This window comes from Carcharodon carcharias, chromosome 6, assembly GCF_017639515.1.
Source record: "Carcharodon carcharias isolate sCarCar2 chromosome 6, sCarCar2.pri, whole genome shotgun sequence".
NCBI lineage: Eukaryota > Metazoa > Chordata > Chondrichthyes > Lamniformes > Lamnidae > Carcharodon > Carcharodon carcharias.
The window spans coordinates 86,269,527-86,286,466 of record NC_054472.1 but is presented as its reverse complement, the minus strand read 5'-3'; the positions used below and the strand labels follow the sequence as shown (position 1 = coordinate 86,286,466).

Sequence of the window (16,940 nt, the reverse complement as noted above, 5' to 3'; positions counted from 1 at the left end):
TGGATAGTCAGGGCAGGTGAATTTCAGACAGATGATCACCATGATCTTATTGAAGGGTGGGTCAAACATAAAGGGCCAAATGGCCTACTCCTACTGCTTATTCTTATATTTTTATGTAAATCTTGATGTGGCTCAGGAAGTCTGAACCAGATTAACAGGATAATGTGAGTAGAGATAAGTTCTGCCCTCAAACCTTGAAGAGGTTCTGTCAAATTTGAAAGAGATGTTGGTCTATCTGTAAATAGTTATAAACCATTACCCTTGATTGTGAAGGACACTTTAGAGGGGCGTTACGCAGACTACGTAGATTCCTTGGGGTCAGACAGCACTGTGGGCTGCTAACCACATAACCATGTGTGATTCTCCATCAGTATCATGAAGAAACTCAGGCTTCACAGTTAGTAGCCCATAGTGCCACCCGTCCCCAAATCTGTGTTGGCAGCACTAGCCAAACAAATTTTTCCCCAGGAGGTCTTGACCAGTGTTGATGTGTTGTGCTAATTTGGGCTGACTGCAGCTATAACTAGAATTTCCCCAAACTAATTGTCACTCCTGGGTTTTCAGCATCCTCATCAATCCAATATTATCAGCAATTACTTGAAGTCTCAAATTTTGCTGAGAAGTTATTCACGAGTTAATGTTTATTCTGCTTTCACTTAAACTGATATCTCCATGATAACATTCTAAAAATATAATGTAGGGCTGGGTATCATGTTCCTGCCCGACAGTTGGAGATTTGGTGCAAAACCTGGATCGCTTCATTGAGGAGGCCCAACTGAATTAAGTGCCTTTCAGGCACTTAACTGGCCAGTGCCAGGCCTTCTCTGGGATTTAGGACCCTGCCAAGAGCTGCCAGCCAATCAGGGCCTAGCAGTGTCACTGGAAGCAGTGGCTGCTGCTGGTAATAAAGTGAGGCATTCACCAGAAGTCATCGTGGGATCCCTGGAGAGAGGTGAGTAGGGCAGGTTGGGGATTTGAGACGAGTGGGTGGGTCAGGGTGGGGGGTTGCCAGTTAGGTGGAGGTGGGTTGCCAGTTAGGTGGAGGTGGGTGTCACATGCAAGGGCAGAGGGGTGGCTCTCAGCAGGCACTCAGTTTAGCTCACAGTTTCTAATGCTTTCATTGAAACAATGCAGAGCTCAAAATGGGTTTATTGTGACTATCTTTTAGCATTTATTTTGAACTACCTGTTGCAGGCATTTGTTGTAGGTTGGTCATTCAAAATTACCAAGTCATTCCAAAATGTTCTTGCAGCACAAAATTGGAGCAGAAGAGTAAAGGCTTAAGACAACAGCAGCAGCAGCACAAGAAGCTTTTAGCTGCAATGCTATCCCAGGAATCCTTTGACTCTGTACATAGTGCTACACCATCTGTACTAGAAGAAGACATAGAGGATGAGGATGATGCCATGGAATTACTAGGTAAGACACCTGGCTCTATCATAACACTCAGTTATAGGAATACATTTATAAGTGCCAAATTACAGATTTTGTTCAAAGCATTCCACGTAACCGTCTGTGATAAAAATATATTTCCAGAAACTGCAATGTTTTGCTTTTGTGTAAAGATAAGCTCCTGTGATCCACAAGCTCTACATTCTTACTGCTCAGTAAGAGGATATCTTTCATCTCAGCATGAGACCATGCAGTATGGTACAACATTTCATAATTACAGTCTCCTCCATGTCATCCATGGTCTAAGATTATTATGGAGTTCATAAATTTGAAAGTGCCGGAATTACATCAGCATCTGGAAAGGGAAAATACAGTTAACGTTTTGGCTGGAGGTGTTTTCATCAGAACTCTTTCAGGAGAAGCACCTTTTGAAGCCTAAGTAAAGCAAAGGAGAGGGGAAAGCAGTTCAAAATAAGCTATGCTTATTACAGCATTGCCAACTCTTTTGATTCACATGCAAGTGTCACAATTAGCAGACTGTTTTTTTTGCCTGCCATTCATGTGAAAAATTTAAATGTAACTTTCAGCATATTTAATTTCCCATGTGACTCTCAAAATTAAATAAACTTTTACATTTCATAGGAATTGTATGCGATTCTGGGTTAATAGGAAGTCAGCATTTAAAAGGTGACCCACTTTATTTTGTGAAGAGTCTCTGAAAAGTAGCCAAACGGCTAACTTAAAAGTAATGCATGCAATCCGAAATGAGATACCCTATCCCCCAAGATCTTTCATTGTATAAAAAGAACCTCTCCCTGTATTGAACTCGACAGCTGTGTAGAAGTGCAGCAAACTGTTCAGGTTCACCAAATTCACCAGTGAAAATTACATTATTGCCCCCTCTGGCCCAATTGGCCGAATGGCCTCCTTCTGTGCTGTAAATGCCTATAAACAAGCTCCTCAAAGAGCTAAATGATCTTCTGTTCACTCCCCCAACTTCATTTTGAAAATCAGTGTGTCCCGGAGATGCTGGGATCCAGAGACATTCTCTGCGAATGTGATTTTTAAATCCCGTCCACCCTCAATTCCAACCTGCTAACAATTGAAAATCCAACCCAGAGTGCTTATACTAATCTGAGAGGAAAAGGGGGGCTGATGGGAGGAGGTTCGATCCGGGGTCGGGGTGGGAAGGTGGTTAACTGACAGTGGGTAGGGGGATCAATCAGGGTTGGGTGGTGGAGGGAGAAGGGAGGGTCAGTTATGTGACTGATGATCCTGGGATGGGCAGGGATTGGGACGGGATTGTCCGAGGCTTTGTGGTGGGGGTGAGTGGGATTTGGAGGCTTTGAGATGGGGTGGGAAGCCTTGAGGGAAAGATCAGAATGGGGTGCCACATTATGGAGGCTTCTCAGGCAGGAACCTTGTTCTAGGAAATAGGAAGTATCATGTTAAATTTCCAGCCCAGCTCCTTGGGTCAGATAGTTGGCTGTCCATCTTCCAGTCACAGTTAAATCCAGAAATGGGCAGGTTGGAGGCAGGTTTTGGTTGTGAATCTGATTGTTCATACCCCCACACCCAACCCAAGCCCAGCTTCTTTTTAAGTTAAAATTCCCCCTAAATTCTTTCTAGCTTAATTGAAGCTGAATGCAAAAGCCACCTTCTGGAAACCACATATAATGGAACACGTTGGCCATTTTATACCTTCCTCAGCCTTACCTTTGCAGTTATTTAGGGAAGAATGTGTTAATTATATTTATAAATAAAACTAGTCCTGCTTCTATAGTAAGTCCCCTTTCAAGTTGTCACATTTTAAGTCATTCTGCTTTAATGTCAGTTAACAGAGCCTGTATTTGCATTTACTGTTGGACGTTTTGTTTTGTTGTTGTTTCATGTCAGCTCTTCCATATGGTCATGTGACTTGATTGGTGTCATTTTGGAGCAGCCTCTTCCGCTCCCTGACCCTCTGGTTGCTGCCAACCTTCCCTCTCACTGACCTTCCCTCTCGCTGCTTACATCTCACCTCTGCAATTCAAAACTGTACTTCCTGCCTCTCACCATTCACCTTGCACACCCTCGCCACAACGAGAGTTCGGGTAAGGGAAATAGTGAACAGAAGGTTCAGCGAGAATGAGGGTCAGTGAGAGGGAGGGTCTGTGAACACGATCAGCCATAACCACGAGGTTCGGGGAGCAGGAGAGGCAGTGAGCCAGAGAATCAGGGAGCAGGAGAGACAGTGGGTCGGAGAATTGGGGAGTAGGAAAGGCAGCAAGCCAGAGGATCAGGAATTGGGAAAGGCAGCCAGCTGGAAGATCAGTGAGCCGGAGAATTGGGTCGGTGGAGAGAGAGGTGGTGAACTGGATGACTGGATGGTGGTGGTGGTGGTGGTGGGGTGTGGCAGCGGAGGCAGTGAGCTGGACAGGCAATGAGCAGGAGAAGGCAGCGAGCCGAAGGTAAGTGGAAAAAGTCAGTATATATCTTTTATATGTATAAATTTATTTTATTTTAAAAGTTATTTCATTTACAAAGATAGGAATTTAGCAACGTAAAGTATTTCAACTAACAGTGCATAATGTTTTAATTTTTTTTCTGATGAGAAAGGTCCTACAGAACCTAACTGCAGCTGTTAAATTGGTTATAATGGGAAAATCTGATTTGCTTAATATTGTTTCATTTAAAGTTGCACTCTTGAGGAATGTAACTTCAACTTTAAGTGAGGACTTACTGGGTATCTGCCTTAATGATGGTGAGGTACCTTCTATACCACTCAATATCTGCACAACATTCTGATGCAAACCCTCCTCTTATACACATTTTAAGGCAAAGCTCTCTGAAAATTTCAATAAACTTGAAGGGGCATACCATTAATCATGGCATATAGGTCAACTCGACATATAAGATGACACAATTTTTCGGTCCACAAAATTGTGGTTTTGCTTCTTTTTGGAGTATAATTTGACCCCCTCTCCCCTTTTCAGACATGACATCCCGTACCCACATTAATAGTTGGTCTCAATCTTTCGCTTCAGAAATGCATGTTTTACTTACCTTATAACTGGGAGGAAGGGATCGAGCAGGCGAGATGGGCTGTGTTCAGAATGTGCGTGGGAGTTTAAGACATGTCCACACAGAGCAGACTCCATGTGGTAAATGATGAAGAGAAATGAGCCTTCCAACAAAACACATGAAATTTTAAATTTGTTTCCAACCTATAAGTCGTAACGTTCGCCTACTCATCAAATAACTACTGCAGTGAAGCAATTCGATGTTAGTGGAAAAACTGGTAAAAGAATGGAAGAAGAAGGAATCTGCCCTGAGGAAGATGCCCAAGACCAAATGCACCATGTGAACAGGGATCAGCCACTGGCCTGACCCTGAGAAGCATGTATTATAATGAATTGAAAATCGTCAGATTGGTTACATAGTCACCAGAAATGTAATGCATACGTCAGCATTTAAGCAGGCGAAATCAAACCCTGAGTCCAGCAAAGATTTCAGAGTAATAGCTAGTTGGTGTAGCTGCTTTATGAAGCAAAAATGTCTTTTGGTGCAGCAGAAGGCCAAGATCACTCGAAGACTGCTAAAAGATCTTGATGCCAAATTACAAGTTTCCAATGATTCATCATCAGATAGCAGCAAAAACATGAGTATCCATTATGTTACATCAGCAACATGGATGAAATGTCCGTGCATTTCGATATGGCCACCAACTGAACTGTAGATTGGAAAAGTTCAAACACAGTTCTAGTAAAAAACCACAGGATATGAGAAGATTCATGGTGGTACTAGCCTGCATGACCGACCGGATAAAATTAGAATCTATGGTAATTTTTAAACATCAAACCGTGCTGAAAATCAAGTTTATTGCAGGAGGTATTGTGCACGTCCATTACAACGGTTGGATGGATAAGGGTGGAGTGAAGCTGTGGATCAATAATGTGTGGAATAGGGGTCCTGCTGGCCACGTGAAGGATGCAGCTTATCAGTATGGGACACGTTCAGGTCCCATGTAACTGACTGAATTCAAGAGGTGCTTGTGAAGATATAACACCCATTTTGCAGTTATTCCAGGCAGCCTAATGTCTGTAGCTCAACCTTTGGATGTGTGCCTCAACAAACCATTCAAGGATCATATTTGTGCTAAATGGAATAGGTAGGTGGCTGATGGAGAGATAACCTTTACAGATTGGAAATATGTGCACTACCCTGCTTAATGTTTTGTTTGATTTCACCATCAAATCATAAGATGCTATTTGTACACAAACAGTTATCAGATCATTTTAAAAATTGAATATATAATTCAAAGGATGGAGAGAAAGATGCTATGGCTGTGGCGGGATGATTCTGAAACCAGGTGTGCCAATTCTGATCCAAAGTGGGATCCTTATAATGATGCCATAGCCAAAGTGACTCAGAATGAATTCCATGAACTCTTTGCATTGGATGCTGAAGACAATGAACTTGAAGGGTTTTAATTTTTTTTTATTATGGCTAAAGGTATCTTTGTACAATTAATTTATTCAATAAACTGTGTCACATTAATTTACTATGAATTACAGGTGTTAAGTTTTTTCCCCCACATTTAAAAATGGTGCCCACCAATACCACTGGTTCACATTTTATACTCACTGTATGAGTTGACTTCCATTTCTACCTGCACTTCCTGTCAACTTTTCCAATTTTAATTTCCTGCTTCCTTAGTTATAACAGAAATTACACATGTAAACTTGTCATTCTATAATGACATTCTCTTGCCAGTCATGGCACTGCTGGGTTGACTTGCAAAGGGCCAAGCTTATATTGGTAGTTTTAATTAAATGTCTAGCTATAGAAATTATTAATGGAAGAATTGACAGAAAGTACAAGATGTACATGTATAGCCACAGAAGAGCCTGGCAAGATTACCCCATACATATTGTTCAGACAGAAATGGGTAAGGGCCACTTTAAACAGAAAGTACTTCCCTGGGTTTCATATTTAAAAACAAAAACCAATTCTGAGATCCTGGCATTTGCTCTTATCTATTCTAAATACAAACACAGCAGAATATAAAGTGGCTTTCTTTAATTGGTAAGCCAGGAGCTTAGGAGACCTATCTCCAGTTCATTCTGTTTCCATTTCCTATTTTTAAAATTCAGGCTTAATATAGACTACTTAAGAATAACTGTATTTCAACTGATTTTCTGGGAATGCCAATGACAGGAATTATTGCTATCTAGTTTCTATTGAAGAACACTTCCCCTGAAGCCATGTATGAACACTATTCCAAGGTTGTCTGATATATATTCCTGTTCAAGGATATAATAACTTCTTTAAAAATATTTTGTAAAATACGTTTCAAATAAAGATTAAAAAGTAGTTTGAATCTGGGAACCAAATACTCTGGTCTGGCTGCTTTGATCTAAGAATAGTGTTACCTCCAGCTTTGAAAGAGATACGATGAAATCAAACTTGCAGCTCAGAGGATTTGATTCTTTTAAAGGGCACCTTGTATTACAATTGTTTGGCTTTTCTGGGATAAAGTAGAATAAATCTACAGCAGCAAGTTACATCGTTGTGCTTGTTAGTAAGAGCTATAAGAACCTGCTTGTTTGAATATTCGACCAAATTCTCCACAATAATTTTCAACACTTTTGTCAGATGCAGAGTTTATTGTTCCCTCTATTTTTAAGTCCATACTTGTTTTCCTTCTTTCCGCGTATTGTTAAAGATATAGTTCCTGCATTCAATAAAATCGAACTGTGCCACAAAATAGAGATAAATAGACTATGAAATTCAATAGGATGTGAAAACAGGGATTATGATACCTGATGCCATGCTTGTTGCTTCTGATGCATGTCGCACACAAGCTTCAGGCTGTCTGCTGATTTAAAGGATTGCAGTGTGTAGCTAACGCTGAATATGCTGTTGAGTGGCCTCACACCAGGACAGGGGGTGCAAAATCATGACAGGTTAGCTTGCACTACTTAAAGCCAGCATACACCTCTGCTCTTGTGTAAGCTTAGCCTGCTGACAAGAAGGCTCACACTTCTGGCAACATAGCCTCAGATAACAGTGTTCAAACAGACTTCTAGGGTGTCACAGCAGTCCAGCAATCTGTCCTCAATTTCATTGCCAGAATTGGTGAGGTGCCACCCCAGGAAAGTGGCAGTGACATCATGGCGTACAAACCTGTTGTTCTCTGTCAGGATTCAATATTCGTTCTTTCACCAGTGTCCTCGTTGTTGCCTGCCAGCAGACAGCAAAAACTGTTGTCTCCCATGCTGAGGTGGTACAGCCTAAAGTCAGGCCTTCTAGGCCAAGAGCTATTTGAGTATGTTCTGTAAGGCCATCTGACAGCCAGCAGACTTCCAAGGCAAAGCAGGTACTAAGGGAATACACAAGGGTGATTAGTTGATGTTTGTATATAATATGGCAATATTTGATTTATAAATTTGGTTTGGGATGTTTATTCTGTAGTGGCTTTTATTTTATTATTATAGTCAAGCTGATGCTCTAGGGACTTGGTAGGGTAGACACAGAGGTTATTTCCCCTAGCTATGCAATCTAGAATACAGGTGCACAGACTCAAAGTAAAGGGTTGGTCATTTAGGGCTGAGATGAGGAGAAATTTCTTCACTAAAGGGGTTTTGAATCTTTGGAATTCTCTACTCCTGAGGCTTGTGGATGATCCATCATTGACTATATTTAAGGCTGAGATAGATTTTTAGTCATGCAAAGAATCAAGGGACATGGGCAACAAAATGGAGCTGAGGCAGAGGATCAACCATGATGGTATTGAATGATGGAGCTGGCTTGAGGGTCTACTCATATGGTCTGCTCTTATTCCTATTTTATATGTTTTTATGTTCCTATAGTGCGATGGTCAGAATCAGAGGAAAGGTAAGAAGAGTGGGAGTGCTGTTGAATCGAGTATTGGGGTTGTGTTCACTGGTACCACAGTCAGATGAGTCGATTACGGGCAGATTAATTGTGTTGGGCCATTGGGCTGTGATGGTTGCCTCCTCCCTTCCTCTTGCTCACCCCCTTCTTCCTCCTCTTCTTCAGCAGATCACCATATTGCTGGTGGAAAGGGCTGGGCCTTCATGGTGGTGAAGTTGTGCAGCATGTAGCAGACCTTCATGAATCTTGACACCCACACTGCCTAGTACTGCAGGGCACCTGCAGAGCTTCAGATAGTGGAAGCATTGCTTAAGTACCCCAATGCTGCTCTGCACAATCACATTTCCTGTGGCAGCATGACTCTCATTATATGCTCACTGCCCACATGTGTTTGGGTTGCGCACTGGGATCAGGAACCATGTGGTCAGCTTTTGTTGTCCAATTTTGTTGCAGTGGCTCAAATGGAGCTGATACAGCAGATTGCCACAGAAAGGAGGCATCATAACTGCTGCCAGGATACTAGGTATTGACCTGCATGATTCACTGAGTATGGTCACACACTACCTGGATATTGAGGGAATGGAAGCCCTGCTGGCTGTAGTACATCCCAAAATTGATGTGGTGCTTGCAAAGCTTTGTGCATGGTATCAGTGGCACCCTGCCCATTTGGGAAGCCTGTGATCCTTATGAGGCCGCTTATTTTATCTTATTGCTTTTCTCTGGCAACAGAAAATGAGATGTATTCTGCTCTCTTGGAATACAGAGCTTCAGTGACCTCCCTATGGTGAATTGAGAAATGTGCAAATATCCAGCCTGAAAAGAATGAGGTGCATAAAAGTTCATGACCACAGCCATCTTCACAGGAACTGGCAATGCCATCCCCATCTCCTCAGATGTCAGTTTCCAGTGAGGATGTCCTTAGTGAAGTGGAGACATCTGACAAACTGTTCCTTACCAAACACCCTGAACCCCCTGGGCAGATATGTCCTCCTGCTGAGAGCCCTTCTCCCCTTCCTCCTCCCTCTTCCAGCAGCTTGTCCTGCTCTGTTGCCACTACTCATTCTCCCTATCATGCTGAAAGGCCAAGGGGGGTGCAAACTACTGCATCAAGGTCTGGAAGCAAACTTTCTGTACAAGATACTTGAAGTAGGGACAAAGTGCTTCAGCTAGTGACACAATACTCTCTGTGGACTCAACAACTTTAAATATCTCTAGAAATGGCCAAACTCTTCCAGAATTGCAGCAAGAACTAGTAGAAATCACTTAATAACTAACCTGAAAGTAATTGATGATTCCAGTAAACAGTACAAGTTAGGGGGCAGAGCTGCTGGGGGGTGGGCGTGGTGCAGTGGTGTGGGAGGAAGTGGTGGTCCTTCCTACTGCTGAACTTGTGTCCAGTTGTGCAGAGTTAGGAGAGGTCAGTGGCTGGAGTATTAAACTCCGAAATGGCAAAGCTGATGTCAAATCCATCACGATCTTCCTGTTGCATACTTCTGGCAGACCCGCCTGGTGCGTGTACTACTGCCCACATCAAAATGGCAACTGCTGTGGCCAGCACCCTTAAGTGTGCATGTGTGCTGCAGACACTATTTTGGAGACAAAACAGCATCTACAGTATTGAAGGAATGGGCGTTATGCATCCGAATTTTGCAACCATAATTTCATTATGTAAACTCAAAGGAAAATTTATCTTGCTAATCTTAGTGATATTATTGTCCACTAACTTTGCCTTTGAATTTTCTATGTATTTTAATTCTGTCGAAGAGGATCATGCTGGAAGTCCATATTGTGCAGCTTGCCTGATTTTCCATCCATTTAAATTATTGAACAGAAAATTGTCCAACAGGCATGTGCCCTCTACAACTAGTATTCCTATATATGCTTTTGACAGGAAATTTTCTGTGACTGGAGTGCAGAAATGAAGATCAACCTTATACTACCATGACATTGTTTAAAAAAAAGCATCAAGTTTTGCTATTCATAGTGAGGTCTATCTGTAGTGACTGCAACTTCATGGGCAGAGTCTTATGTTTGGCGTGCAGGGGTGGGTCCTGCAAGGACACGTGGTAACATCAGGCGTGCATTCCGATGTCACTGCATGTCATTCGATCTTCAGTTCAACGGGCGTGCACCGGAGTCAGTTGCACACCCGCTGAACTGCCAAAGGCCTGTTAAGATCTCTAACGAGCTAATTGAAGTACTTGTCAGGGCTGTTTGTCCAACCTAAAGGTTGGCGGGCAGACAAAGAGCCCAGGTAGCCTTCGCATTTCTCATGGAACCTCATCCATGGGCAGGATGTGGTTTCATGAAAGGTATATTAATTAAAGAAAATGTTTTATGAAAATTCATAAACATGTCCCAGCTCATGTGACATGTCTGAATAATTTTTTTTTCCCATCTTTATGACTGAATTTAATTTCTGCTCTCTTTCATGCGCATGCGCGAAAGAGTGCAGGCCGCGACTCTCCCTCCTCTCCCCCCACCCGCCCGCACAGGTAGCGCTGAGTACTTCCGGGTGTGTGTCACGCTGGGTGGACCTTAATTGGCCTGCCCACGTAAAATGGCGGCATGCAGCCAATTGCAGGCAGTAATCAGCTCCGTGCCCACCAGCTCCCAACCCGCCTGCCCGAACGGGGAGAAAATTCTCCCCATGTGTTCTTTGCTGGGATGGTTTCCTAACACATGTTTGACTCTTAGCTCATCAATAAATTATTGAGATCCAACATTAGGTTTTCAATGTAACCGTCTGTTACTTTACAGAAGAGTCTAGTATCAGGGCCTGCATTCACATTGAGGATACCTACTATTGTGTTGTGTGGTAGCACCACCATGCTAAATGGGATAGATTTCGAACAGATTTAGCAGCTGGGCATCCATGAGGCACTGTGGGCCATCAGCAGCAGAATTGTACTCAACCACAATCTGTAACCTCAGGGCCCAACATATCCCCCACTCTACCATTACCACCAAGTCAGAGGGTCACCCCTCGTTCAATGAAGATTGCAGGAGGGCACATGAGGAGATGCACCAGGCATACCTAAAAATGAGGTGTCAACAGGGCTACTTGCAAGCCAAGCAGTGGAAATAGCATGTGATAGACACATCTAAACAATCCCACAAACAACAGATCAGTTCTAAGCTCAACAATCCTGCTGTATCCAGTTGTGAATGGCGGATGAATAAACAACTCACTGGAGGAGGAGGCTCCACAAAAGTCCCCATCCTCAATGATGGAGGAGCCCAGCAAATCAGTGCAAAAGATAAGGCTGAAATGTTTGCAACAATCTTCAGCCAAAAGGGCCGAGTAGATGATTCATCTCAGCTATCTCCTGAGGACCCCAGCAACACAGATGCCAGTCTGCAGCCAATTTGATTTACTGCATGTGATATCAAGAAACGGTTGAAGGCACTGAATACTGCAAAGGCTATGGGCCCTGACAACATTCCAGCTATAGTACTGAAGACATGTGCTCCAGAATTTGCTGCACCCCTAAGCAAGCTGTTCCAGCAAAGCTACAAAACTGGCATCTACCCAGTAATGTGGCAAATTGCACATAAAAAGCAGGACAAATCCAACCTGGCCAATTACCGCCCCATCAGTCTACTCTTGATCATCAATAAAGTGATGGAGGAGGCCATCAACAGTGCTCAGCAATAACGTACTCACTGACACCCAGTTTGGATTCCGCCAGCGCCACTGAGCTCCTGACCTCACTACAGCCTTGGTCCAATCATGGACAAAAGAGCTGAACTGGAGATTCGAGGTGAGAGTGACTACCCATGACATCAAGGCAGCATTTGACCAAGTGTGGCATCAAGGAGCCAACTTGAAGTCAATTTTGAGAACTCTGCTGGTTGGAGTCATACCTAGTACAAAAGAAGGTGGTGTGATGGTTGGAAGTGAATCACCTCAGTCCCAGGACATCACTGCAGGAGTTCCTCAAGGTAGTGTCCTAGGCCCAAACATCTTCAGCTGCTTCATCAATGACCTTCCCTTCGTCATAAGGTCAGAAGTGGGGATATTCGCTGATGATTGCATAATGTTCAGCACCATTCGCCACACATCGGATAATGTAATAGTACAACCTGGACAATATTCAGGCTTGGGCTGATAAATGCAAGTAACATTTGTGCCACACAAATTCAAAGCAATGACCATCTCCAACAAGAGAGAATCCAACCATCTCCCTCATTCAATGGCATTGCCATTGCTGATTCCCACACTATCAACATCCTTGGGGTTACATTGACCAGAAACTGAATTGGACCAGCCATATAAATACTGTGGCCTCAAGAGCAGGCCAGAGGCTTGGAACTCTGTTGAGTAAATCACCTCCTGACTCCTCAAAACCTATCAACCACCTACAAGGCACAAGTACGGATTGTGATGGAATACCCTCCACTTGCCTGGATGAATGCAGCTCCAACAACACTCATGACGCTTGACACCATCCAGGACAAAGCAGCCCATTTGATTGGCACCCCATCTAGTACCTTCAACATCCACCACTGATGCACCTTGGCAGCAGTGTGTATCATCTCCACGATGCACTGCAGCAACTTACCAAGGCTTCTTCAACACCTTCCAAACCCATGACCTCCACCACCTAAAAGGAAAAGAGCAGCAGATGAATTGGAACACCAGCACCTACAAATTCCCCTCGAAGACACACACCATCCTGACTATATTGCTGTTCCTTCATTATCACAGGATCCAAATCCTGGGACTCCCTTCCTAACAGCAATTTGGATTTATGATCACCACAGAAGTGCAGCAGTTCAAGAAGATGGCTCACCACCACCTTCTCAAGGGCAGTTGGGGATAGGCAATAAATGCTGACCTTGCCAGTGATGCCCACATCCTGTGAAAGAATAAAAATGAATGGAGTTTTGTTGGCTTCCTGTTGTCTCTACCATCTCCTACATTTTTCATTGGATACAATGTCAATGGTTCATTCCCATCATTTGAATCTTGTAACGCTGGGCACAGAAGTCAACGCTGAATGCCTGTAGGCTGTGGAGAATAAAATTTAAAATTTAAATTCCTTAAAACAAATTGAATCAATTGCAGGTGACAGATTAATCTGCCAACCATGCGATTTGGAGAAACATAAAAGCTGTTTCACAGACATATTGTTGCCATTCTCCAGCTGCTCGCAGGCAGTTGCAGTACTGAGGGAGTGCCGCATGGTTGGAAGTACTCTCTTGTAGATGAGATGGTAAACTGAGGCTTTGTCTGCCCTTTCAGGGTAGATGCATAAGATCCCATCACACTATTTGAAGAAAAGCAGGAGAGCTTTCCTGATGTCCTGGCAAGAATTAATCCCTCAATCCATTACTATAACATTGATTATCTGGTCATTTATCTCGTTACTTTTTTGAGGGTATCGCTGTGCGATACTGCTTTTCTTGCGTTACAACAGTGACTATACTTCAAAAATACTAATTGGCTGTGAGATGATTTGGGATGTCCTAATGATGTGAAAGGTGCTCTATAAATACAAGTTCTTTTTTTCTATTCAAGTACTTCAAATGAAAGTAGTTTGATAATATTCTGAAGCTGTTGGTGCTATGACATGGTGAATGATCTAGAATCCACAGCACTATTGACAAGGCGCAATTATTTGAGAGTTGTAACTTCTTCCCTTTGGCTGGACAAGGTAGGTACAAATGAACAGTTAGGATCTGCTGATCCTTGCTAAGTGTAGGTGAACAGAGCACTTGTCTGGTCCACATTTACAGCTACATTCTGCTAATAGCAGAAATGTTAAGAGAAACATTGGTCCAGATCTTCCGATGGCCAGTGGCGAATGTTAAGACCTTTCCTGCTTTTTAAAAATTCATTCATTGGATGTGGGCTTCGCTGGCTGGGCCAGCATTTATTGCTCATCCTTAGTTGCCCTTGAGAAGGTGGTGGTGAGCTGCCTTCTTGAACCACTGCAGTCCATGTGGTGTAGGTACACCCACAGTGCTGTTAGGAAAGGAGTTCAAGGATTTTGACCCAGTGACAGTGAAGGAACAGTGATATATTTCCAAATCAGGATGGTGAGTGACTTGGAGGGGAACTTCCAGGTGGTGGTGTTCCCATCTATCTGCTGTCCTTGTCCTTCTAGATGATAGTGGTCGTGGGTTTGGAAGGTGCTGCCTAAGCAGCCTTTGTGAATTCCTGCAGTGCACTTTGTATATGATACACACTTGCATGTCAGGACCCTGAGGAAGTCCGGAGACATGTAGCTGTGCAGTATTTACTCGGGAAGTTTAAACTTCCAATGGGCAGAATTACGCTGCCCCGGCCCCTCCAAAAATGTCTTTGACACTGACCTTAGTGTCAGAGACTTAACATACACAGAAATCTACCCCAGGAGACTCATGTTGTTACTCACAGGTGTAAGACCTGGGTTGACAGAGGGAGCTGTATCGGGAATATCTAAAAAGTTAACTAAACTTGAATAATTAACACCCACCCCATGTCTTCATTTCAGTATGTTCCCTCTCTGCTGACTGGAAGATCTGGGCCATTGGTGATGGAGGCATTGCTAGCCCTTGAAACAGCTCTTGGTGCTTCTTGAATCAGCATCCCTCCTGATTTAACTTACAACACTGCTGCTAAAGTCACAATTACTTTTAGCACCTGTGTAGTAACTTAAGTTACATCCATTAAATAATAGAGATGCAACATTTAAGAGCTTTTCTTCAACCAGAATTATATCATTGACCAGCTGAAGTAATGTGTAAATGACATTGCGAATGATGCTGATGTAGCAGGCTTTCAACGTTCAGGTAAAAGGCTGATTATTGATAAATGGACAGTTTAAGATATTTTATTACTAAAATGTAATCCTTTCAGACTTTTCAAAAAAACTCCTATCAAAATTCAATGGGAATGCTTGTCAGAAATGTATTCAGATTACTTTTATTCATAGGTTAATTACTGCTTTATATGCTGTTGGGGCTTAGTGCAGATGAGACTGATCTTTGTGTTCACACTGGTAAATATTATTGTATAGCAGGTGCTTTGCAGCTCAGTAATGGTCAACCATATGAAGCTCGTGGGTTGCAAATGGCTCTTCTGTTGCTGAAAGCAACCTTTTGATCTTTCAGTATGATTAATGGTAGTGCAGCTCTTTGATGTTTGGGAAGCATCATTTTTTATGATCCAACGTTCTCAAGAATGGAGCCTGAATGTAAATGGGATGGAGGCTGCATTTACAAGCAAGACTGCATTGCACCCTGCATTTTCAAAAGAGAAAAAGCATTAGTCAGTGTTTTGACTAGGGAACTGTATCAAGAAAGCAGTAGCATTTTGGGAGGAGTAGCTTGCAAACCAGATAATTTTGTGATGGACAAAGGTTTATAAATGACTGGTTAAGCCTCAATTGGAGTGTTGTTCTTATGTCTGGTCACTACACTTTAGGAAGGATGTGAAGACCTTGGAGAGGTTGCAGAGGGGATTTATTAGTATGTTAACTTGAGAAGTTGGAATTGTTCTCCTTAGAACAGAGAAGGCTAAGGAGAAATTTAATACGTGTTCAAAATTACAGGTTTTGATAGAATAGGGAGAAGCTGTTTCCACTGGCAGGAGGGTTGATAACCAGAAGACATAGATTCAATATAATTACGTAAGCACCAGAAGCAGATAAAGTATGAGCCATAGCTAAGTCGGTAGCACTCTCACCTCTGAATCACAAGGTCCTGGACTCAAGTTCCACTCCAGGGCTTGAGCACAAGGCTGACATTTTAGTGTAGTACTGAGAGAGTGCTGCACTGTGGGAGTCCGCATAAAGGGGATTTATGCACTGTGTCCTGGCCGACGTTTATCCTTCAATGAACATCACAAAAATGGATTATCTGGTCTTTATCACATTGCTGTTTGTGGAGCTTGCTGTGCTCATTTTGGCTGCTGCATTTCCCACATTGCAACAGTGACTACACTTAGCACTTGATGGACTACATTTAGCAGTTCTTCATCAGCTGTAAAGTGCTTTGAGATGTCCAGTGGTCATGAAAAGGGTTATATAAATACAAGTCTTTCTTTTAATGCAGTGAGTTACAGTGATCTAGAATGTACTGTTTGACAAAGTAGTGGAAGCAAATTCAGTAGTAACTTACAAAAAGGAAAAATTGCAGGGCTATGGTAAAGGGACAGGGGACTGGGGCTAATTGGATAGCTCTTCCAAGAGCTAGCACAGGCTTGATGGCTACCTGACCTCCTCCTATCATTCTATGAAATTAATAAAGGAATAGGAATGAATAAGAAAACGAACTTCTTCCTTTCTGTGTGATTCTTGATTATAAGATCAATAAGATTTTAGCTTCAAAGGCATAGCCTGTTTCCCGTAATAATTTTGTAGAGTTTTATGCTTAATATAGCTGAAATACTAAAGTGTTGAATGTCAAGCACTGTTTAATTTAAATCTTTATTGGGATTGGGAAACTGAAGTGAACCTAGTTGTAGGACATCAGTAGATTAAACAAATAACATTATCAGATTATGAACTTCTGTTCCCCCATCTCATTAAGAAACAAAATGGCTAGAAGCAGTGGGTTTAAATGATGCAAGCTGTGATAAAAAGTATTTATTGCTGGAAAAAAAAGGAGACATGCTTTTGAAGAGAGACATGCTGTTGAAGCCTTTTGTCTTGCAGTCATCAGGACTGACACAAAAATGC

General features: G+C 42.6%; 1 protein-coding gene across 1 annotated transcript in view; it reads left to right on the top strand.

Moving 5' to 3' along the window:
- The window catches only part of c6h8orf34 (chromosome 6 C8orf34 homolog), a 321,869-nt gene that overhangs the window by 73,495 nt on the left and 231,434 nt on the right, over positions 1–16,940 (top strand). Inside the window, exon 7 of the mRNA XM_041189264.1 lies at positions 1,253–1,419. Coding sequence (XP_041045198.1) covers positions 1,253–1,419 — 167 coding nt within the window. The remainder of the gene's footprint in view (positions 1–1,252; positions 1,420–16,940) is intronic.